Source organism: Ostrea edulis, chromosome 6 (genome assembly GCF_947568905.1).
Source record: "Ostrea edulis chromosome 6, xbOstEdul1.1, whole genome shotgun sequence".
NCBI classification, from domain to species: Eukaryota; Metazoa; Mollusca; class Bivalvia; order Ostreida; family Ostreidae; genus Ostrea; species Ostrea edulis.
Window position 1 is genome coordinate 52150630 of NC_079169.1, and position 26838 is coordinate 52177467.

The following is a 26838-nucleotide window of genomic DNA, read 5'->3' on the forward strand; positions in this document are numbered from 1 at the left end:
GTACACCTGTGTACTGAAACTTTAAAACCTGTACACTTGTGTACTGAAACTTTAAAACCTGTACACCTGTTTTAATTCTGTGGGGTCTGGGTTAGAATAGATCCTCAGTACCCCCTCGCTTGTCGTAAGAGGCGACTAAATGGGGCTGTCCTTCGGATGAGACCGTATAAATCTAGGTCCCTTGTCACAGCAGGTGTGGCATGATAAAGATCCCTTCCTGCTCAATGGCCATAAGCGCCGAGCATAGGCCTAAATTTTGAAGCCCTTTACCGGCAGTGGTGACGTCTCCATATGAGTGAAATATTCCTGAGGGACATTAAACAATATTTAATCAATGTACACCTATTTTGATACACTAACACCTGGTCTGATTTCTTGAAGAAGAAAAAATATAAGTCAAAACTTTGACTTAAAGTCAGAGATTTTACAAAAATTTGACTGCTCAAATTAAAGAAAACTCAAACTTAAGTTTGAGATTTATTTTTGAGAAGTCCAAGCCTGTACAAAAATTTGACTGCTCAAATTAAAGAAAACTCAAACTTATCGCAATTCACCTTTGAATTAGAACGCTTTGGCCGATATAGTATTGCGTTGTGTGACGACACAATTGAATCTGTTTGTAATACAATTGCGAAATGCAACAGAAACTCTCATTGGTCCATATGTATAAGTCCGCCCAAATTCCCTTATACGGGAGTAGTCAGCATTTGAAAACATGACGGTCAGATGCTAGATGGAAAAAAAAAACTTCAAAGGAAGAAAGAGAAAAAGTTGTATTCTTGTGTTGTTGTCTCAAAAATTTAATATTAAAAAATTCATAACATTTTCCTACTATACTTGTGTCCAAACATACCTTCAAATATTTATTAAAGCCCCATACGACCCAAAAACTCGATCACAGCTTTTGATGATTTCGTTCGTAGACGTAGCCATGTTAGGTAGCCAGTCAATTCGAATCCCGGTTCATTTCCATATTGGCACAATAGCGTCTAGATGTGTACTAATACCCCACAAATATTTTAGCTAAATTGTTTAAACAATATACCACCCCAGTCCTATTAAATGATAATTATTCAAAAAGCTAAACTCACGGCAGTGCGGATTTCATTAGTCATGAGCAGCCGCGCCGGCCGATCTCCATCTAACGGGCTTATGTAGCATTTTCGTTCATCTAGAGCTTATTTTACCTAATTACAAAAACTGGTACAAAAAGTTTTAATTTCTATTAATTATTCGTGTTGATAATAAATGAAGAGCGAATACATAACTTACAACCGATTTTATGAATAGATACCAATAGCAAGAGTTCGAATTGACCGGCTACCTAACATGGCTACGTCAACAAACGAAATCATTTGAAGCTGCAAGTTTTCGGGTGGTGTGTGGCTTTAATGAATATTTGAAGGTATGTTTGGACGCAAGTATATAGTAGGAAAATATGTTAAGATTTTTTTTATATTGAGTTTATGAGACAGCAACACAAGAATACACCGATTTCAGGCCTCAACCGTCCGCAGCTTTTTGTGGCCCGTAAATCGAAGGTTTTTATAAGAGGTGAATCTTTTCAGAGAGCTATGTACAGTTCTCCAGCTACACTGAATCCGCTCGAGAAAGTGGGCGGGCTGTAATCGGCCAATGAAAACTCTTGTTGTATTACATCAAACATGTCATTCAAATTGTTCAATCGTCTCATTCAATTGTGTCGTCACACAACGCAATACTATATCGGGTAAAGCGTTCTAATTCAAAGGTGAATTGCGATAAGTTTGAGATTTATTTTTGAGAAGTCCAAGCCTGTACACCCATGTTTTGACACACCAGCAGTTTCTGGTTTAAAATGAACATTGAATAAACCACACTATAAAGAATAAACTAGTATTCATTGTTTATAATTTCACAAACAAGCATCACTTTATCGACTTTTATTTTCTATTTTAGAGGACGTGAAGAAATCAGTTAACTCATACACCATTTCAAACAAAGTATATTACAAGCCTCGAATAATTACGAAGACAGCAGTTTGTTACTGGGTATTTTTTAGTCTCCAAATTGGGGAAAAACAACAGTATTTGGCATTGGGAATGGTACCATACATCAGTAACACTTGTATAAGGAAAAATGCTGCATACTAACACTGTACACAGTACACCTATGTTTAGACACCTATGTATATATATATTTCTCAATTTAATCTTACATTCTCGCATATATATATACATATACATTGTATATACATACACACACAGTACACCTATTATATACAGTACACCTATTTCTTTGTAATCTGTTGTTTGAAATCATACAGACTCTGTCCTTTAATTGATATGAATCATTTGGGGGGGGGGGGGGGGGGGGGAGACATTCAAGTGACATCTTAAAAAAAAAAAGGTCAGTATCTCTAAATATAAATCTTCCTGATGACCAGTTGAAACCATATCTTTTTAACTTGGATCAAACTATATGACCAAGGGAAAATAACTATGGCTGTGAATGTGCCTCCAGAACACCTCAACAAAAACTCCACATAAAAGTCAGAGAATTAAATCGTCTGGGGTACCCTAATTCTGGCTGTCCACAATTAATCTCTGATTGATCCAATCCTCAACCACCCTAACATTCCATCCAACCAAACACGCTGTTCTATCTGTGTTTGGTTTCATTTTTCAAACCATTAACTCACATTTTTCATTGTTTTTATAATTGACTGTTATATTTCTGTGCTTGTTTATGGAAACATTCATTGCATTCAATTTCCTGTTAAAGACATCTCGGATCAATGTTGATCAAGCCCGTTTGCAAGTTCAAAGCAATTGACGACAACTTCACGATAGAATTGCAGCTCATTTTGGATGACATAATATTTGTTATTGGAATGGCCAGTCCTCCATTCTCAGGTTCAATAATCCTGTGTTATTGTGAGACCTTCCCTCTAGTTAATTTTTCATTCCCTATGAGACATCCAATACTAATGTAATGTACCACATTAAATTTATTTTTAAAACTAGTACTACTAGAATTTCTAGTTCTAAATGACATACATTTCATTTAAGTACCATGCTTACATGACAGTATGTAAACCAGTGTGATAAAAACCTGGCATCTGGTTCACAGAAATAAGACACATGTGGTATGATAAACCAGTGTGCGATATAAACCTGGTTCACAGAAATAAGACACATGTGGTATGATAAACCAGTGTGCAATATAAACCTGGTTCACAGAAATAAGACACATGTGGTATGATAAACCAGTGTGCGATATAAACCCGGTTCACAGAAATAAGACACATGTGGTATGATAAACCAGTGTGCGATATAAACCTGGTTCACAGAAATAAGACACATGTGGTATGATAAACCAATGTGCGATATAAACCCGGTTCACAGAAATAAGACACATGTGGTATGATAAACCAGTGTGCGATATAAACCTGGTTCACAGAAATAAGACACATGTGGTATGATAAACCAGTGTGCGATATAAACCTGGCATCTGGTGACCGGTCTATACTAATACAACTTTACACATCATGGATAAACCATTATGTTACACACATATATAAACCTACCCTCTGGTGACTCCTCCTGCATGTAGGAACCGGTCAGGTATCGATGAACCAGAGCCGACTTTCCACTGTGAACACTTCCCAGAATTCCCTACAAAATTAACATTTCAAGAATTATTGTGTGTATGTAACAGAATTCCTTACAAAATTAATGTCTTAAGCATTATTGTCTGTATTTAATAGAATTCTCAACAAAAGTAACATTTTAAGTTTTATTGTGTGTATGTAGCAGTAATTTTCTCCATACACATCTAATAATAATAATAATATGCATGCTGTTTTCTCTCTTAAATGATATAATAGGAGTTTCTCTATAATGGCTAAAACTAACTCCTACAAAATAGAGCAACAATATTGATTCGCTGTCGGAATTCAATCATCTGCATTGATGTATACTTTGCCTAATTCTGTTTGAGAATTTTCAAACTAGTGTATGACAAGAACTGGAAGATGGTAAATGCCATCAGTTCTACTGGATTCATGTATACCCACCAGTTTGAGGTCTGGAACGGATCGACTGAGAGTCCATTCCTGACTGTTGACAAAGGAGTCTGAAATCAAAGACAATATTACACCATTATCCCTGTCATCAATACAGACCACAAGTCTGTTCTGCTGGTCATCAAACGATGGGACAATCCCCCTAAATATTGACTAATTAATGCGTGATGTATACCAGATGATCACTGGCATCAGGTCATGGATAAATCTAATGATTTACACTATCAGCATATTCTGTACACATCAATCTACATTTCTATCATGTCACTGTATAATCTGATCCCTGGGTTACATGTAAATATGTACATAATCTAGAAATCAAATGTGATGTAATATTCTCTAATCAATGACTACCCAGCATACAATGATCTGCTCATCAACTTTATGGGATATTGTGCCCAGTAACGTGTTCTGTCATTGTATATTATGATAGATGTTTACAAAACAATTTGGAGAGGGTGGGGAGAGAGAATACAAGTTCTCCCACAGGGGGTGGGGATAGCAATACAAGTTCTCCCATAGGGGTGTGGGTGGGGGTGTGGAGGAATCCAAAGAGGTGGGGGGAGAAATACAAGTTATCCAACAGGGAGGAGGCAGTGGGGGGAGGAATACAACTTATCCCATAAAAATCTTTCTCAACATGTATTTTTTGAAGTCCTGCCCCAGTCCTAAGTCTATCCACTACACGTAGAACGGGTTATCTTGTTTATCTAATTCTCTGTCTCTCCTACTCCTAAATCCCCAGACAAACTACAGAGTCTGGAAATGAACAGTCCTGAGTGTAACACTCCATCATATCAATGAATGAAGCTGTGTGGAGCATCTCATAAAGTTCAGATCTGATAAACGTCTTTCTGTGGGTGTATCGTCTACAAATCAAATACAGAAATATCCGTAACATCCGATAATAACCCACACAAAAAAACCAAAAATTGATGACCACTTACAAGGTGACGCAGCTACAGGCTCGCACGATCGCCGCTTGGGAATTATAGAGGTGTCGGTTTTTGTTCTCCTGTACGGCAGAGACAGCCGTTTTAATGTGTTTATCATAACACAGGGCTACGAATAGTTCCCTCAAACACAGGGGCCATAACTCCTCAACAAACTTACACTGCACATCACAGAGTCCTCATCAGGACAGGGGAGAATGTATGATCTCGTCACAAACAGCAGAGAATGTAAGATCTCGTCACACATTAGTCCATAGTCACTGACATCAAAACACGTGAATCTTAAAACCTTTCTTCTGCAACATATAACAATTCAAATGACTTAATTCAGAGAATTTCCTCAGAAATCCGATTCCTATTCATAGTTAATTAAAGTGACAGCTTAGAAAGTTTCTGTCTGTCATGTTTCTGATATTACCACAAAATCCTCCCAGCCAAGCAATCAAGACTTGATTAAATTCCATGCATCTTAGGACTATCCAATCAAGGAATGTGAAATTCAGGCCAGAAAAAAAATTCACAATAACTCAGCCAAAAACACTTGCCCAAGACTCTCTAAATTAATCCAAACTTTACATCTCTCTATTACTGCTTCAGTCATGCACGGGTATATTGAACTGGAAGCCTAGTAAATTCTTTAGATTTCACTGATCAACCATCGAATTTCAGAAGATGAATCAATATGTGAACACACATGGAGACAAGGTTCAGAGATGAAACTGATATTGTCCTCTGTCACAAGATAACGGTGTTCCCAAGTCAATCAATAATCAGAGACGATGGTGACTCACCTCACCAGGTAAACTGAGGACACCAAACCAGGGAGCCACACAGTCACACGAAAAATTAACGGAGAGCACCGCACCAGGGAGCCACACAGTCACACGAAAAATTAACGGAGGACACAACACCAGGGAGCCACTCAGTCACACCAAAAATTAACGGAGGACACAACACCAGGGAGCCACTCAGTCACACCAAAAATTAACGGAGTACACCGCACCAGGGAGCCACTTAGTCACACCTAAAATTAACGGAGGACACCGCACCAGGGAGCAACTAAGTCACGCGAAAATTAACGGAGCGCACTGCACCAGACCAGTCACATGAAAAATTTCAGCACTGCTAATCTCAATCGAATAAAATAAAAATAATAAAATCAATGGTTTTCCCACAGGTTGTTGTACACCTCCATTAAAGATTCATTAAATTGCATTCATTGTTCTTTAACGCTTTAGATCTGCATGGATCCACTGCACTCAATGGGATTCCACTTTGCTCTTTCATCGTAAATCTGTTTGGTGCACGATACACACTTAAAATCCATAGGTCAAGATAAAGAAGAAAAAAATAAAATAAAAACTCAACAAAAAATATCCCTCAAAAACTTGCATTCAGATGACAAGCAGTAATTTCAGCTGAACACAGTCTCCCTCATCGCTCGTCAATACTTAGCACTTTTTACCACATATAACTCACTAGTCAATCAATTACTTGGAAAGGAACTCTGGTAGCATATTTTAAGACCCTCCTCTATTTTTACAACATCTAATCTGTTTTTATTGACATTAGATACAAGCGAAGCCTCACAACCAATCACTACCAGGATTCTAAGTCTTTCATTCTCCCCCTTCACTTGCAGGGATTCCCTAGAAAACTTACATTCCCTAACATCACCGGCTACTCTGCACTTTTAATTGTAATGATCACTGATAACTTTAGATAAAAGGCAGCAGTCTCTCTTTGATTGGTATTCAAATTTCAGAAACCTGTAGAAAAGAGTGAACTTGAAATTTAGCCCTCTAGATCAAATCCAAGTGTTTCTTGAAAATCTGAATCTTAGTCCTGTCTCCAAAAGAATCAAATCAGAATGTTTCCTTTCCTAATTCCTCTACAGAATTCTAACTCAGAATCAAATCAAACTGTTTCCTTAGAATTTGAATCTTAGTCTTACAAGCTGTACAGAATTCCAGCTACGGATCAAGTCCTGCCATTCCCTACGAAAACCTCTTTCAAATTGCTTTATTCCCCATGATTTCTCATCTAATCAGTGTTGCTTTACATGTTTAAACTCTATTGTTAAAATGAGGACCACTGCTTCCAACCACTAATTAGATTGTAACAACAATCGCATCCCTCTGCTGTTTTCTTCATACACAGAAGACAGAACTACACTTTAAGATGATTAAGATTCTGGAATAAAGTCAAATTTCAGTTTCAAAGAAAGAAGAAAATTTTAGCTTGCTTCGCTTTTCTTTCTTATGAAACACTTGTTTTCAACTAAATAATTCACACAACTAAAAGATTTATTTTCTCTTCTATTTTTATGACCTTATTCATTTCCAAAAATAACACAAATGACCCAAATCTAGACCCTGTGTTCACTTGGAATCAAATTATTCAAACTTGAGAAAACATCGGTTCCTGGTTCACCTCCAAAAAATATATTTTATCAACTAATCTGAGATCAATCTTGTTCATGTATGATTAACAACAAATTTTCCGTTCTCCGTATCTGATTCACGATTTTAAAACACCTGGGAATATATCATAAAAATACCCTAATAAAACTTCAATCAGCCAGCCATTAAATAATAATAGAATTCAAATATACACATACATTTCATGAAGTAATAATACAAACTCCCCCATCATGAATGTGTGTTGAATAATTCAGGTATTAATTCACAAAACAGATCGATATTCAATCCATTTACTGATTAACTATAGGATGCTGGTAGCATGGCAGTCTGAGGACACCTAAGATCAAAGCTGCATTAAGGCCTGCCAGGGGTAGCTAATTAGACTCATGACAGACGAACATCAAACAAACCAATTACCACTGCAGTGTCATATCAACTGAACAGGATGGCAGAAGGACTTTAGAAGTGCCATGTTACTTGTTTTTTGAACACTGAACAAATATCAAACGAATGATACATGCATCAAGTTTCCCTTTGTGCAATTAAAATATGGCAATTAACTTGTATGCTGCAGCATTATTGTGTCAGAGTGGCTTTTGTGTTGGAGGGATGGGAAGGCCTTCAGAGGTGAATATCAAAATATCATTATACATCTAAAACTTACTTTTAGATCAAAATGCAGCATAAGATAAAAGTCAGAACAAACAACAAAAAAAGGCAAGGTGCCATTATTGAAGCTGATGACATGTACTAATTTATTGCAATACCTGTACCCCATATACACAAATTCTGGTTTTCAATCATCTCATTAGTCAATACTCACGACAATGTCAATTATTCTATACCAAAGTAAGAGAAAGGGAGGTAAATCTAGGAAGCATACATGTTTTATGTACAATGTAGGATATATAGCTTTTATTCTCCTGTAAAACCAATCTCAACTTTTTAACATTTTATTGATAAACTCATAAGGACTGGGCAACAGGCATAGCCTATGTAGGCCCTCTCCCCGATACAAAGGTCAAACATAAGAAACGTTATACAGAAATATGACTGATAACACGATTATTTGAAGATGTGACAATATTGTAATGAGGTTTACACAAAATCAGTTAATAATTAAGAGTTTTGCTGAATTATGCTATGAAATGATTTCTTTGTAATTGTTAAAACCAAATAGTAAAGCTTCAAAGAAACGCTAAATTTTACTTTATTTCATTAAACATGGCATGTCTGGTAGCTTATCTCTAATCTTGTGACAGTCATTTGGGGTGCATGCAACATGCATGTGGCCCAAGTTGTAGCACCTTATTTAAAACCAGCATTCCCAAACAGGAGATATGAGGAAGCATTTTTCAAAAACTACCTACAATTTACTGACTGTTTCACATCCACTTCATTAATAAATAAATTTTCATTTTATGAAATACAAGGACATAAACTGCAACCCATACTTCGCATTAGTACGCAGACCTGAAGTGTTGCATTCATACCCTCATATATTTTCAAAAAATCATGAAATACATTTTTTTTTTGAAAAATATTCTTACATTCTATTCTAATTTCTGTTGGAATTTTCAGCCACTGAAATAAACATACTATACAGATCTATTAAGATAAATACAAACATTGTTCACATCTGCATCACATTCATGAGGAAATGGCTATCATTACAATTTATACGAGATATCAAAGGCCAAACCATTAGAAATGTAAACATTTTGAAATCATGTTAACTGAACCTGAATTGACAAAACATTGAACTCGAATTGAAAGGAAATTTGTATTATATATTTTGAACCTAATCAAATAAAAATTGATTCCCAACAAATCAAACATCGAATCGAAGACCCTGAATAGCAATTTAACTGCATTGCGACACATTGTTTCACCCACCCCTTATAATAAATAAAGAAATGATGTCATATTATTGAATGAAGGTCATTTTGGTTAAACTGAAAATGACAACTGAGTTGCATCAAAGTAGATCGAATCTATAAACAAAAGCATGACTATAAGTTCTATGGAGCAAATAGAGCCTTATCTATAATAATGATGTTCTGTAAGTATATACTATAGATCTATTAACACAACTGAGTCGCTAATTCCTAAAACTGATACCACATTATACAATTCACTTGGCGACTTCACCTTAACAAAGACAATCTATAGAATTAAACTCAATTTGACATGATTGCATAATATATTTCACACTGAAATGTGAGTGATGAAGATCATATTTACACCTGTTGAGCTCGTTTATTTCTCACCTGATTCCACTATGACTCTCATGTACATTCCACAAATCTTTCCCAGTATCATACTAAAATGATAATCTCTAAACTTCCGGTGCATTTATTACTTCCTAACTATAGCTACACTGGACCAGAAACATCGAATTCCCATCTTCAGATTCTCAAAAATCCCAGGTATGCTGACAGTAACTGACCAAAGTAAATCACCACTTCAATAACGAATTAACACTGCCATATCATCTGATACACAAAAATCTCCATCTGTAAAAATCACCATCATCTGGTCCAGGTTTTCTACAAGGTCTGGATCCACACTTGATTACATTACAAGATAGAACATTTACAAACGGCTGATTTAGACTATAATCATGGATGCCGCTTGTAATGTACAGTGCCACAGTAAATTTGTATCAGTGTCGTGTATTTCCAGGTATTGATTTTAAGCCTTAGCTCTTGGGTTTCCCCCCCAAAAAATCTAATCTGTATAACAGTGGTGTAATATTAGAGTCCTACTACTGCTATCATCTAAAGAAGGAAATGTGGTCCTTGTAAGGGAAGTATCTGATATCAAGACTATAGATGGGCACCAGTTTATACGGGAAATATCTGATATCAAGATTGCAGATGGGCACCAGTTTATAAGGGAAATATCTGATATCAAGACTACAGATGGGTACCAGCTAGTACACAAGGGGAATATCTTATAACAAGACTGCAGAAAGACGCTAGTTTATAAGGGAAATATCTAATAACAAGACTGCTAATGGGTACCAATTTTTAAAAAAAAGGCAAAGTATCTGATATCAAGAATGCTGATTGCTGATGGGTACCAGTCTATAGGCAAAATATCTGATATCATGACTGCAGATTGCTGATGGGTACCAGTTTATAAGCAAAATATATCAAAGACTACAGATGGATGCTGATTTGTAAGAGAAAAATCTTACTGTGGATTTACAGTAAGTGTGAACGACACATATCCGCAAGTACATGACGTGCTCCAGATAGTTCATTGGAAAGTCCCTGAGTGATTTTAAAGAGCACTTTTGATTGGTCAGTTAAATTATAGGTAGGCGTTCCCAAGTATTTGGCATTATATTATCTCATGGTTAACAAGTGCAAGTTTCACTATTTGATTTCAATGCAAGTTGCACCGTACATAGCGTGAGATTCAATATCGGTTTTGATTTGACAACGGGGATTTGAGATTACATTAATAAAATGTCTTGTAAAGTTTATCTTATATATACTAGATATCTACATGTATAAAAGTAATGGGATATCTTATAAAGAGAAAAAAAAGATGTCTTATAAAAGATACAAGATATCTCGTAAACTTTAGAAGATATAACTTATCAGATAGACCTTATAAATTTTATCTTTTAAACAGGAATAAACGTGCCATACTAATATAATCCATCGCAGTATCAATAGGTATAGGAGGGGAATTTGAAATAACAAGGCGGGATACAGGGTGAAAAAGGCGGGCTACGATATGTAAAGAAAGGGCAGGATAGCAATATTCCAGAATTCAAATAGTGTTGAATATTGAAAAAAAGAAGACGGGATCGAAAATACTGCGGGAAAAGGCAGGATTCGCAGTTGCCTCTATATCCCAATAAAAATTTGAAAGGTTACTCCCTTAAATTCCTGTAGATACTTGTCAGTTTTAAGTGATCAGAAATTTCAGTACATGTTTCTATAGGCGATTTTGTCAATTTAAGAACAATGCTTTTGTTTTGTTGTCTCTTTCACATTCGCAGTTTCCATATCATTATTTTTAAAAAAATCTCTCAGAGGATATTTTCGAAATCTTACAAAGCATTGGATAAGGGCGAGATCAAAAGATCGATGTCGGAATTTTTTTTTAAATTCAAATAGTTAGGGGGAAAAGGGGGTAAAAACTCACAAGTTTCTGTCATCCAACATCGATTACACTTTAGTGGGAAAAAAAGACAACTGACTTTAAAACCACATAATAATACATTTTAATAAACATTTAATAGTTTCAATGTACACTTTCATTTGTTTTACTTGTTAATCGATTAGTTTCAACATACTTCATATTTAGTTTTGTATTGGGGGGGGGGGGGGGGGGGGGGCGCCTTTGTGAGAACTATGCAAACTCAGTTTTCTCAAACATTGAACATTTGATCTCGACCCTAAAATAATTTGTCAGATTAAGTAATAAGATCAATAAATATTCTACTTGGAGAAAACATTTATTTTCAACACACGGCAATTGGATGCTTTGATGTCTTTTACTGTTATATATACCCACATTTTCGTAAGAAATTCGGAAGTAACCATCGCTAGATACTGTTAATTGAATGAACAACTGCAAGTTCTGTGAATTCTAGTAAAAACTAAATTCCCCAAACCATCCCTCTCCTGTAACACATTATTAAAGAAATTCAGCATTTCGTTAGCATTAGACGCGCCTTCTATAACGTCCTAATAAACCACAGTAAAGGTTGATTGTTAATGTTGCGTTACTGGCGTACCTTTGAACCTATATCGCTAGTCCATCCCTAACTGCATGTCCATGATTGCGATTACCCGTTGTACGAACAACACTCGCTTCGTCAAATACATATACATATATATATATATATATAACTGACTCGGCCTAAATTGCAATAAAATCAGTAGCCAGGGCCGTAAATTACATGGAGGCGGAGGAGGCAGCTGCCTCCTCCAACTTTTGAGCCAAAAAAAATTAAAACTTAAAGTTCATTAGAATTTATGTTGTTTCCAATAACTAAGAACATGATACCTCCCTTAAAAAGCATTCCAAATCTTTCTTTTAGAATGAGTTAGTCAAGTAACATCTTAGAAGGCCCTAGAATCAAGGATTTTGCATGAAACGTGTTCAGTGTGCACAAAATGTGCTCAGCGTCTGGGGGCCCCCCAGGCCCCCGCCTAATTTCCTGCCTCCTCCAAATTGAAGGTTAATTTACGGCCCTGGTAGCAAAGAAGTTTTCAACACTTCATTCGTGTTCAGACCACAGGGGCTCACCATGAATTGACCCTCTCTCTTCTATATTTACATTTATTTGTAAATATAGAATAGACGATGTCAATTTTTAAAAAGACAAAAATTTCGTGACGAGCCCCTGTGTCTAGACGAAATATGCTTCTCTTGGATTTTGTTTGCAGTTTCTTGAAAGTCATTCCCCAAAAAATTTCTCGCAGCTCTACAAATTAAAGACACCGATGGTACATTGTCAGGGGTACAAATATTTCTTCTTAATAAATTTTGTCTGATTTCTCTATTATATACACTCGATTTCTTTTTAATTTCATACTCGATAAACAGAAGTACATCCGGTGTGAGCTTCGTTGGCGACACTTTTGGTGTAAGAGTTCCCATGATTGACAATTTTATAACATGGCCTTTGCGACACCTAATTTCTTACTGATTTTACCATAAAATAAACCCTCGGCATGTAAGTTTAAAATCAACATCATTGTTTTAGTTGGTATTGGTTTTCCCTTTTCGCAGAGTCTCTTCCATCGTGCTAAAAGATTATGTAATGACACGCTAGTGTAAAGACACGTGTGCCCATCTAAAATTATTTTTATTCCCACCCCTTCAAATATTGGTCCAATCGCAGTGATTGTTCTTTCCTTGATGCGTCATCATTGACAGATTTGTTTTGAAATCAACTATCCGGGACCGCGAATGAACTTGAGAAGGTCAGAGTCGTTCACACTTACTGTAAATTCACAGTAATATGATAATCTCAAGTGTTCTCAATAAATGTATTGAGTAACACAATAATGGATAAGTGTGCTATTCAATTATATCAAATATTACCAAGAAATAAAATTCATTTTTGAAAATACTTGAGCATATGAACTGTGATGATTTACGCCAGCATACTTCGTGAAGTGTGTTACACAAAAATGAAATTTATTTCTTAAACTTACATCTAATTTCATATCTGTCAGAATTCCAAATCATTGAAATAGATGTATTAAACCTATCAAGTTTCATATGCTCATTGTTCACAACTATGTCACATTTCAAGAGGAAATGGCCATCATTACCATTGGAAACAATATCAAAGGGGAAAAAAAAAACAACAACAAAAACATTGGAAATGTAAATATAATGTCACATCTGAAAGCCCCATGACTTTCACTTATAATACACTTATAATGCTTGGCAAGGGAAAACTCACTACCTATGTTAAACATCTTAGGTTTGACACTGCGCCGGAATTGAGAATCAAAGTCAAACCGACCCCTGCATCATGTTAATCAGAAAACGTAAGTCAATAGTAAGCCTAGTGATACGAAATTCAAACTGATTAGTATGTAGTACATCTGCACCTGCCACAACAGCTGTGTCACACAGGGACTTGCCCAGTAAAAAACAGCATGATACATGTGTCTTACTTTCCAGATATAGGGCCCCCAAAATCTTATTTTCCTTCCGATGCCTAAATAAAGACTGGCAGGAATAAAATTTTCCTGATTTACTAAATTAAATAAAGAACCAGGAAACTTTACCATTTTTATCCCTTCAACTATGACTCAGATCAATTTTTGGAAACTTTTTTTTCAGGAAAAAGTATTCTTAGTAAATATTGTCTCAATATTAAACACATAATTTGAATAAAACATAATTTGATTGGTTATACCTGTCTGCCTATCACATTATATATAATATATATAAATTATAAAGTATACTATGTTGATATAGCATAGCCAGCCTAATGTGGTCAAAGGGGAATAACTCTCATATCAAACATCTGCAGCTTTATTCAAACACCAGTCATTCTACTTCATCACTGTCAAGGTCATTACAGAACCACATGAAATGTTCTGCATGTTGTAATATAAATTTCACTGTGTGGATCAAACTTTTCTCTAAAAACATCAATCACTTTGGGTGAGATCATTACTCTTGTACAAGCTGTTAAAATTTGAGAGAAATGACCTAGTTAATTTACAGAATCGCTGCCCTCACAATATGCCTGGGGCAATACAAACTTCATCAATACAAAATAATTTTATATCCCCAAACAAAATGTCTTCATTTCAACAGAACAATTTCATATCAACAAGGATAATTCAACATCAACAGGATAATTGACCACAAGTTCATTACTCCCCAGGCCACATATATTGCAGACTCCAAATACACAAGTTTCATAGTGACCTTTAAGCACTAAATAAACATGGTGAACAAGCCCTGCTATATGAATGGCTGAATCATTTAACAAGATTAAGTTCGAATAAAAAAGGTTTTTTTCAATACATATTTCACAAACTCTACCAATGCAATTTGTGAGTGTTTTAGATCAATTCTGTGTTTCATCACAGTCCAAATTAATATCTGTAGAATCCTTTATATTACCATTGGGAGTGTTTGACTCGGGTCTTCATTGTGGTCTGTAGTTTAGGACCATTCAGTGCGACAGACATTATAAACAGACGGACATGTTACATGTGTCTGTGAAGGTCGGAAATAAGTCAAGACAATTGATTTTATGTATGTTCTAATAAAAATGTTTCTAAAAATATTGGCAAGCAACATCAATGTCAGCAACTTTCACTCTCTTTTGATTTCTACACTTCCACTGATTTTAGAGATAGAGTCTAAAAGTCGACAGAGCAGACAGCTGGCAGAGGAGAACAAGTAGAATATTTATAACAGCTGAGACGGTTCCTTGACAATCAATATCACTTAATTCCTCTGCCTTTAGACAAACATAAATTATTGTGGAATGCGTTTGCCCTAATTTTACCTGAGACAGTAAAGAAAAATCAGCTGATGTATATGGTGAACACATTTTTTTCTATCAGCATGTTGACATCAAACCAAGAGTCCAATTCTCCATGATTTAAAAACAGTAATAGGTGGACTTGTTTTGAACTGTACCACATTAACATAAATTTGAACAGTAGTGGATCATTGCAATGATTTATAATAAATCACACCCCCTTGGGACCCTCCGAGGCCTCAGTACTAATCCTGTACAAGTTCGGTATCCATTTCCACTGAATCTCCAAGGGTCAACAACGACTGTCCATCACAACAATCAGCTTGTGGTGATGACCTCCAGCTTGTGGTGATGACCTCCAGCTTGTGGTGATGACCTCCACATGTGTTGTTACACATTTCCACACCCTGAGGTCAGGGGAGGTCACACTGCATAGGGTAGACAGATTGACCGTTTTATACAGCCCAGAGGAGATATACGTCTTCTATTCAGTTCTCTCAGTGTGCTCCTAAGGCTTGAGGTTAAAGCTCTCTCTCTCTATACACAACAGAAGATGTCTCTCTCCATCTCCCCTCAAAACCCTGTGTAATGAGCTTTCTCTGTTTACATTTATTTTTTGTTTGAAAACTTGGCAAATTGCTTTAAAAAAAAAATTGGCCGATAATTCTTACTTCACACATCATGTTTACCACAGATTAAAAATCTGAACAGAGAATATCATATAGCTCTATATCATGCTCCGTTCTTCTCCACAATACTCAAGGTTATCCCTACACTGTCAGCAGGAATCTGCTGATAATGGCAGAGCTTTGATCATTAATGAATACATCATTCACCAGGTGTATTGGACAAGTGGATGGTTTACTGTGGGAGAAAACGGGGAATCTCCACAGGATCTACACAAAATTACCCCACACGTCTTGAAATATTACATCTATTTTCCTCCCTCCTGTGAAATTCCTAATTGTCTTGTTACTAAGCAGAATATTAAAAATTTTTACTCATGCTTTCATAACACTCGCAACAAAAACAATTTTTTTTTTTCAAAAACGATGAACATGATTGACAAATTTAAGTTTTTATAAGTAAAGTGAATACAATTCAATTTACCATATTGAATATAACTTATTCCTATGATTTCTCAAGTAAGTCAATACAGAGGGGAAAAGTGCAAGAGTTAAATAGGGCGGGGTAATATATTTCAACTTTTGAACATCATAATAAATCAGAAAGGAATAAGATGATTAAGGGTGAGAATAAAATCAACAAAATGAGCTATTATACTATCCCTAAATGTGGCGTTTAGCCTTTAACTTATTCCTCTTTATAGAATTCAAGACTGGTGATCTTATGAATGTAGGTATATATGGCACTGTGTTAGTCTTATATAGTTTTATCAAAATATATTCTTATCTTTTATCTAACCTATTGTAATGAATAATTCTAAAACAATTTGATGCTCGTAATTTAATTTTTGAATTTCAAGGAGGCAAAGTAGATTTTGAGGAATGAACAAGTTTCTCGGAAGTTGAAAAGAGCCATGGAATGAGACATCACCTGTCTATATCAAGTGTACACACACGCTAAACGTACTTTGGTTCTCATACTAACAATTAATTTCACAAATCCATGAGACATAAAGAACAAAAAACCTGAAACGACTTACAAATAACATTTACACAAATCATAAACTCCAAACAACTTACAAATAACACTTTTACACAAATCATGAAAGAAAAAGCTTTCAACAATAAATATTACATGCACACACATAATTCATATTATAATATTCAGCACAAAATTAGCCTATACCAATTGGCAACTCATATCATGCTGACAATACACTTTCTGATCATTAATTTCCAATCGGACATGACTTCATGCAATGTAGACCCTTTTGCTGACAACACCAAATAATCAATGCACATATGCCAATAATAGGAGGTGCCTTTACATTTAGAGACATACTTAAGTGTCATTATTAGGTGTGGCAAACAGCAAGCTATCAACTCTATCAATGTGAGCTAATCCATAGGTTGATTTCACTCAGTTTCATGTACTCTTGTAAGTTGACAACTGAAGATGCTGATAAACCCTCAAGCAGAACAACACATGCTCAAGTACAGGGGAGCTTTTAGAGTCAAACTGACGTATGAATGATTGTATATGGAACATCATAGAAATGCAGGCTGTACCTTTCTACCTCATACACAACCGACAGCTCAGTGTTTTGTAAAAGCGTTAAATAATAGAAATTCCAAAACCCAATGTATTGTTTATCTCACGCTTACATTACCTAAATTTTCAACTATCACTAAAATTCCAAAGATGTGAACAAAAAAGCATAATGGTTTTCATACATCAGATCAACACTGGCATACACAATTCCATAATGCTAAAACAATATAATCATTTTAAATACTATTGTCAGTAGAATACACTGAATAGATTAATCGGTAATCCATCTGCTCAAAGATTTCTCGCTGCCCGGTGTAGGTCTGAATTTTGACCCAATTCCCAATTTTGTATAATTCCTCTCCCCCTCCCAAAAAAAAAAATCATACAGAATCTTAAAATTCTCAAAAAAGTTTGTTACTAGAAAATTTACTCTTATGGTTGGGATTGTACTACACCAAAAATCACTCAGATATCTCAACAACAAAAAATTCTTGGCCCCTTCATGTTTGAGATAACAAGGTTTCACTGTAAATATATCAGGAACAAAATATAATAAATCTTATTTGCTTTAATGATAACTAAATATGCTGGATAAAAGTTGTTGAAGGAAGTAAGTTTTGCATCCATGAGAGCAATTTCACTTCGAAATTCAAAGACTTAAAAGCATTAAAAATTGCCTTCTACTGGTTAATATGTGATCTTGCAATAACAATGGTATTATAATCCATTTGTAAATAAATTACAATAAAGACACTTTTAGTGATTCTGTCTTTTTGAAACAATCTACTAAAAAACTAGATGATGATGCATGCAAGTTAGTTTAGAGTATACTTGTAGTATTCTGCAATGTGGCTAATCAAATGGATGAATTACTGGATGTAGCATTACTTTTCTATACCATTCCTTTGCATGAATACATATGGGGATTTTGGATTTCCAAATGTTTGTCAAACCAAAATGGCACATATTCCTCAATCAGAGGGCATAGGCACCATTCCCAGATACGTATGGAAAATCCCAACTGATAGACTCCTGGGATTGAAATTTACTTATTCAAATAAATAATATTGTTGCTAACAGGAATAGCAACTAGAATATTCGCTATCAGAAATGACCTTGAAGGCAATACTGGAAATAAATTTCTTATTTACCAGATGAGCTACTTCGCCCATTCAATAAGCATAAGAGTATGTTGTTTATTTTGAATTTAAGATTAAATGTTGAGATCACCAAAACTAAAAGAGGCAATAGTGGAATTTAAACAATTAATCTGGTGTATGTATGTTCCGGATTACGGAGGGTCAGGTTGACATGCACTAAGGGCTGAACTTAAATACTACGAATCCTATCAGCTGTGTAAACAAAAGACAAAATGTGTGCACTTTTAATAAAACAAGTGCATATTGTCAGTCTACTCCAACTACTGAACTACAGTCCGAGTACAGATCAAGTAGCGCTGTCATCGTCACAGTGGCGTGATCGAGAGATGGGATGCTGAGGCAGGGGATGGGGGTTCGACATGATTGTCATCAACTCACACTCAAAACGGAAATAAGATAACTGAAGGGACCTACCCTCTATACAGACCACGTGCTCCCGAATCTGCTGTTGTATAAGATGATCCGGAATTGCATCAATCAGGTCATAAATAGCATAAATAGACGGATGAACACTCTCAAACCTCTGTATTTCCTGTCGGATTGCTAGCGAATTACTCAGGTACGGCTGCATCGGGGTCCGAGTATTCATCATGTAATACAGACAGAATCATCTTGTTTTGATTATTTTCATGGTTGACTTTGATTGAAGATGAAAAATTATGTTTTACTAAAAGATGTGTTTTAGGAATACACAAAAATGGCTTTTCGCATAAATGCGCATGCGTTGCAGGGAAATGAAGAGCATGCGTACAAAGTTATTTCTTTGCATATCCGGTTCACTTCCTGGGTGTTACACCTTCCTGTTGAGAAGATTGTAATTCTGTCCATGTGAGTCATATTTTTGAAAACAGAATGTTTTGACGAAAACTGAATCAGTCCTAAATATGTCATTTCTCTCGTACAGTCAGAATGAGCATGAAATGAGGCTGTAATCGACCGAAGGGCACCTGTTAACTTTTAGATATTTCATACCATATCTAATTCGTAATTTGTGCTAGGCCAAGTGCTTATTATGTAGTTGCTAATTCACATTTTATAAGAATTGACTTATGCGAAGTGAAATTAGTTTTCTTCACTAAAGTGCATAGAGTAATTTACATTTGCTTTGGATTTGATTTAGTGTGTATATAGTCAAGGTTATCAAATAAATTTGGCATCTTGACCAAGTTAATTATATCACAGGCCTCTGAATTTCTATCAATAAGCCGTTATATGATTGACCAGAGTGATATATATAGTTATATACCCCCTCTATATATAAATACACAGAGGGGGTATATATATCACTCTAATCAACAGGGTCCCAACTCCGACTGAATACCTTAGGGGCCAAGTGGGCCCCTGAATAAGAAATACTGTTAGCCCACATGAAATTTCAGTAGCCCACACATATCATGAAATTGAATACCATTGTTTCTTTACAAGAAAAAAGAAATATCAGGTCACGTTGCAATTTATTTAAAAAATAAAATATCAATATTTAAATTCTGTTTCCTTCTCCGTAATTCTTTCGAATACCTCTCTCTCATTTCCACTCTCAATCCGTCAACCTAGCAAAAATATCAGAGTTCATGGACTTTATTATCTTCGCGGCGTCTGACTTTAACACACGTTTCTTCCGACTTTTTATGTGATTTCAAAATTTCTCAGCTTTACGATGCTGTCAAGTTTATAACTTGGGCAAGCTGTTACAACGATTGGACCTTTCGTGTCATGTTTTGTACACACATCACGTCATCCCCTTTTCGCCTTCATCGAACCATATTCTCCCCTTCTTTCCACTTTGGTAAAAGCAGACGTTTTCTTTTCGTTTGAAGTAACCCTAGCGTTGTTCAACTTCTGGTTTAAGTACATTTTGGAAGATTTGATACCACAGGAATGTCTCGCCAAGTGGCAAAACCTCAACCGGAAATTGAACTTCAATTATAATAGGACTCGGATCGGTTGGAAAGAAAAATGTTGATCGGACAATTACGGTCGCCAAGTGTGCGATGAGAACGGAAATTTTGGGTGCCCACAAGCAAAGTTTAGTCGCCAATGCGAGTGGGCGAGCGGTAATTTGGAACCCTGATCAATCATATAACGGCTTATTGATAGAAATTCAGAGGCCTGTGATTATATCAAAAATATATTGATATTTATCCATGATGTATTGAAAGGGTTAAAATAGGCTATGCCTGTTGCCCATGCCTAGTTGCAATCACTTTGTGCAATTTTAATTAAATTTATTTACATTCAATTGGTCTACATTTAATATTGTGCAAATAAAAAAAAGGCTTAAAAAATTGTGTGATTCCTATTAGACCTATATGCTTTTCAGAAATAGGGGATATAGGTCAGAAACCTTTTTTTTTTATTTTCTATGGATGATGCATAAACGTGTTAACACTTCTCCACAAGTTACCTCCAATTGCCTGCCATTTAGCAGTGAAAAAATCTTATTTTCCTATGTTGGCCTTTGTAATTCTCTGAGCTGTTCTTTGATATTTGTTATTTTTTCATCCACTGCAGGCAACTACAATAATGCCACAAGGTGGGACAACCTTAAACTTGTATGAAAATTTAATAAACGAGCTATAATTCACAGTTGTGATGTCTTATAATTGGTAATTTAAAGATGAAAAAACCTGGTTACTCACTAAATGAGATTTGACTTCTATCTCCATTTTAATTTAATTTATTGATCACTCCAATTTATTTACACTTTCATTCTTGATCAATCAATGTGTGAAAAAGTCACATACATGGGCCACATCGCTCACCTGAGTCACCCTGCTGTTGTGAGTTTTAAAGGATTTTTTTTATCAATCTGTATTCCCATGAAAATTTTGACCCTATTTTTGTGACCTCAACCTTGCCCCAAAGGATTATAACATAACTGAAAAGAATTCACATAGCAGAGATGCCTCAACACCAATGTGACTAACATGTTCTTGCTGTTCTGGATAAGACCAACTGGCAAGGTCTCACGATGATAGCTCATGGTATGATGATGCCATAAGAAATCCATATACAAAATGTGAAAGCTCTATCTTTTAAAAATAGTTCAGGATATATTGAATTTTATTAAAAGTAGGTTAAACATCTGAAGGTCAAGGTTACAAAGTCAAACACTAAAGTATAACAAAGTCTAACCCAATCTAATTAAAATTAGCTGTTTTGAATCTGCTACCGGTAGCGGATTCAAACAGAGCTCCAGATAAGGTGCGTATCAGCGTAAATACTCATTAAATTTTACCAAATACGCATTTACGTTGAAAACCATGCGTATAATTACTCATTAGCTAATGTAAATACGCTTTACACTCCCAAGTAATGCTTATTAGTCCGCGTATTTGTGATACATGTAGTATGATATAAATATGAATTATCTATTCATATCAATTGAGGTTAGCCCAGGGCTTGATCATACATGATATTTAGCGCTATGAAATACATTTGGATGACAATCACAATTTTGAAAAATTGGAAGAGTGAACTCAAAACACTGTTATATAGGCCTACTTGTTATACTTTCTTTCTTAAAGAGTTAGTGTGCGGTCGAAAGCACAGGGGGAAAAAACCCTTGTATTATTGATCGTGGACGAATGATATACAAAATTGGATCATAATCATGTGACTTGAGTGTCTGACATATTCAAATTTAATGCATCAATGATAAATATCAAATTCCAAATGACAATAAATAGTTTTAATAAAAAGAACTACAAAGGATTTTCCCCATAAATAGCTGGAGCGGCCGTTTGGTATAAACTTTAAGTTCAAGTTTAACGGAAGAAGTATCGTTTATCTGGTGACATCTTCTGTGCAAAAGAGCAACGATAATCAGTAAATTAACAAAATACACTTTTGGATTTTTCTGAAAAAGCAAAATACCCATTGATTTGAAAATCAGGGGGTAAATACTCTTTGTGGTAAAAAATTAACTGGAGCTCTGTTCAAAACAGCTAATTTTAATTAGATTGGGTCTAACCATAAAGAATCTATACACAATATATGAAAGTTTTACCCTAAATAGTTCAGGAGATGTTGATTAGGTCAGGTTTTTAAGAAAGTGAGTCAAGGTCACAAGATCAAAATAAATACAAATTTATCAAAAAGTCTTGTCATAAATAATCTATATATGAAATATGAAAGTTCTACTTTGAATAGTTCCAAAGATATTTTAAATTAACAGGTTACATTTTCTTAAAAGTAGGTCAAATCACAAGGTCAAACATCATAGTATGAAATGAAAGGTCTTCTCTTAAGAAATCTGATATACAAAATATGAAAGATCTACCTTCAATAGTTTAGGAGATAATGAATAGGTCAGAGATTTAAAAAGCAGGTCCAGCTACAAGGTCACCAGGTCAAACTTCACAAGATAATAAGGTCTTGCCATAGAGAATTTTTTTACGAAATATGAAGCCCAACCATAAATAGTTCCAGATATATTTGATAGGACATGTTTTCTTAAAAGTAGGTCAAATTCCAAATTCAAGGTTAAGATATGAAATGAAAGGGCTTGCCATAAGAAATATACATACCTGATATGAAATATATACCATAAATAGACCAAGACATATTAATAGGTCAAATATTTATTAAAAGTAGGTCAAACTTTCAGGTCAAGGTCACAAACCATTGCATTACATGAAAAGTCTTTCCATAAAGAATGTATATACAAAATATGAAAGCCCTAGTTTAAATCTAGAGATATTTTTATAGATTTATCCTATATAACAGCATATAACACTTTGCTCCCCTTTTATGGCCCCAACCTATCCCCTGGGGTCCATGATTTGCACAAACTTGAATCTAATTTGTCAGAAAGCTTTCATGTAAATTTCCACTTTTCTTGCCTAGTCAACTAGTTTTAGAGAAGATTTTTTAAGATTTCCCCATTATACTTGCATGTAAAAGTTTGATCCCCTATTATGGCCCCACCCTACCCATTGGGTCCGCAATTATAAAAACTTGAATCTGCACTACGTCGGGAAGCTTTGAACTTTTCTGGCCCGGTGGTTCTTGAGAAAAGTTTTATAGATTTTCCCTATATATTTGCTTGTAAAACTTTGATCCCCTATTGTGGCCTCACCTTACCCCTGGGGACCATGATTTTAATTAACTTGAATCTGCACTGTCAGAAAGCGTTCATGTGAATTTGAACTTTTCTGGCCAGTGGTTCTTGAAAAGATTTTTAAATGACTCCACCCTATTTTTGTATTTATCTCCCATTTGAAGGAGGCATGGTCTCTTCACCCATGGAGGTTTTGTACCAAGTTTGATTGAAATTGGCCCTGTGGTTCTGAAGAAGATAAAAATGTGAACAGTTTATGGACAGACAGACGGACAAATGACAGACAAAAGTGATTAGAATAACTCACTTGAGCTTTCAGCTCAGGTGAGCTAAAAAGGAAATGATCTTATTAAAGCAAATGCCAAATTAATTAATCAAAACAGGGGCCAAGGTTCTGATGTTCAATGCTGAATTCATTTCAGTTGACCCATCTTTATCTATTCAGTCGTTCTCCCTCCAGCTTGTGTAGCCAAAGTTAGATTGTGTAGCATAGAAACAATTTAAGATTTTACTGCATACTTTAACATCTGAATTCTAATTTTCAGCTTCGTTGTCTGATATGAATGTCCAAGAAGAAGTCAAGTTACTCATAGAGGAAATCAAACGTCTCGGCTCGCCCGGTAAGTGAATTAAGGTCAGACACAAGGACTTGTTCCCTCAATTATACAGACACGCCCGGTAAGTGAATTGATTTCAGACACAAGGATTTGTCCCCTCAATTATCATATACAGATATACGTCAAATTCTTGTGGGTCAGGTACAAAATGCACTGGCTTATCTAAAGTAGATCAATAATGTTAGCCTGATAATTAACAGACTGGAATAAGAAAGCAGAGACTCAAGATTTGCTCCGGATGTAGTTGTCAGGTCGTTATAGAAAGGTACTTGTCCCATTCAACAACTGGGCATAAATCCCACTTGTGTTTTTTCATTAATAAGTATCACATTGTCTTATGGGTCTGTTATGATTTTTAAATGGTTCGTTTGCCTGAAAATGTTCACTATGTTTGATACACTACAAGATAGATTTTTAATATCTACTTTAAATTAACACACCATTTCATTTCCTTGGTCAAAATATACTCCATACATGTGATCTCGTTTTATGTGAAGTATGAGAACTTAAGTGAAAGAATTCATCTGCTGATCATTTCTTTTTTGAAGTGCAACTTTATGCCTTTACAAATACCTAACTACCTGGTCCCTGCGATTTCACGATATACATCTTAATTTTGTTTATGTTTATCAAGTGTAAGTAAATTTGTATTGGTGACACATTCTTAGTGTTTTCCTGGTACAACGATTATTCAAGGAAACTCATGCTGTTAAGATAAAGATTAGGAATATTATTATTTGAGTTCATCATCCTTTAGAAGTACATTGACAGTAATCCACATTACATAATAGATCTCAGAAATCTGTTAAACTGAAACTATAAAGTTATTGGTGATTAGGAAAGTGAGTCATATTTAAGTGATTTTGAACTTTACATCATTCTCCATTTTATACAGAATGATAGCAGACTAAAGCACCTCTTTAACAGAGTGTCTGAATTAGAATTCAGTCAGATGTTTACAATTTCACATCCTCCCTGACGAGACTTCAGCCAATCCTTTTCTGTTTTAGATGCAGAAGGAACAGTGTGCGTGGATTTTGGGACCTTGTTTGCAGACGAAAGATGTGCCAATATTTTTGAGGCCTTGGTAGGAACTCTTCGTGCTGCGAAAAAGAAGAAGATTTTGACTTATGAAGGGGAACTTCTTTTGCAAGGAGTCCATGACAAGGTCTCGATCAGACTGCTGAAAGATTCAGTATGATGACGGAGATTAATAGCTTTAATTTTCAGGGCACACATTGTATAATATTGCCTGTGCAAAGTGATATTTTTAGAATTTTTGTATTTCTCTGAAAGTGCAATATATTTTAGGTATTGTATTATAAAAGCTTGTACAGTGTTCATTAAATGTTGACATTTTCAAACTCTGTCACTTACAAGTAATAATGTCAGTAACTGGTAAATGAAAGTCTGCAAGGTTATGAGGGGTGCGACACAAATTATGCAAGTTGATTTGAAGAAAGGTACATTTATGTATGTGATAATTTGTGAAATGTTTTTAGAATTTTATTTTTTTGCAGACATGAAACAATGATTGTTAAGAAAAAATTTAAATGATTTGCAGTGGAAGAATTTTTTCCATGCAACATGAATACAAGAATATTTGACTGCATTTGTACATGTAAACTGATAATCATCAAAACCTGCATCAGGGAATTTTATCAGCCATCCTGTGCAATTCTAGAGAACAAATGAAAATGTTAAGTTTTTATATTTTTGCTAAGCTGTGCTATTGTTTTATTTTTTTCTTAAAATTTTGACAATAAACTTTAAATAATTAATTAGACTGTCTGTCGTATGAATCCTCTCCCAAAGGTTGGGCTTTAGCACCAACATGTTGATGTTTAGCAGATATTTTTGTGTTACACAGATATTTGGTATGTAACACATATATTTGGTATGTAACAGATATTTGGTATGTAACACAGATATTTGGTATGTAACAGATATTTGGTATGTAACACGATATTTGGTGTGTTACACAGATATTTGAGGTGTTACACGGATATTTGGTATCTAACATAGATATTTGGGATGCAACACAGATATTTGGTAGGTAACTAGGACATTTGGTGTGCAACTCAGATATATATATATATATATATATATATATATATATAATTGGGATGCAACACATATATTTAGTATGCAACAGCTATTTGGTATATAACACAGATATTTGTTATGCAACACAGATATTTGGGATGTAACACAGATATTTGGTATGCAACAGATATTTGGTATGCAACACAGATATATTTGGTATGCAACACAGATATATTTGGATTGCAACACAGATATTGGTATGCAACAGATATTTGGGATGCAACACATATTTGGTATATAACAGATATTTGGGATGCAATACATATATTTGGTATGCAACACA

General features: G+C 35.1%; 1 protein-coding gene and 1 long non-coding RNA gene across 46 annotated transcripts in view; one reads left to right on the forward strand and one right to left on the reverse strand.

The window, feature by feature from the left end:
• LOC125682941 (arf-GAP with GTPase, ANK repeat and PH domain-containing protein 1-like) overlaps nt 1-19555 on the reverse strand; it is a 50414-nt gene extending 30859 nt beyond the window's left edge. For 41 of the 45 annotated variants that reach the window (XM_056139914.1, XM_056139916.1, XM_048923574.2 and 38 more), the window contains exons 1-3: nt 19185-19555; nt 4058-4116; nt 3569-3656 (exon numbers count right to left, since the gene is read on the reverse strand). In XM_056139914.1, coding sequence (XP_055995889.1) covers nt 3569-3656; nt 4058-4116; nt 19185-19362 — 325 coding nt within the window. In that variant the 5' untranslated portion in view covers nt 19363-19555. Of the gene's footprint in view, nt 1-3568; nt 3657-4057; nt 4117-5013; nt 6637-9712; nt 10234-19184 lie in introns of those variants that run through there. The other 4 variants (XM_056139913.1, XM_048923552.2, XM_056139902.1 and 1 more) reach the window with 4 other exon arrangements.
• LOC130046837 (uncharacterized) lies at nt 19536-26230 on the forward strand. Its single transcript, XR_008795864.1, has 2 exons — nt 19536-19598; nt 24378-26230. It is a non-coding gene; the product is annotated as an uncharacterized LOC130046837 (long non-coding RNA).
• Nucleotides 26231-26838: the final 608 nt, after the last annotated feature.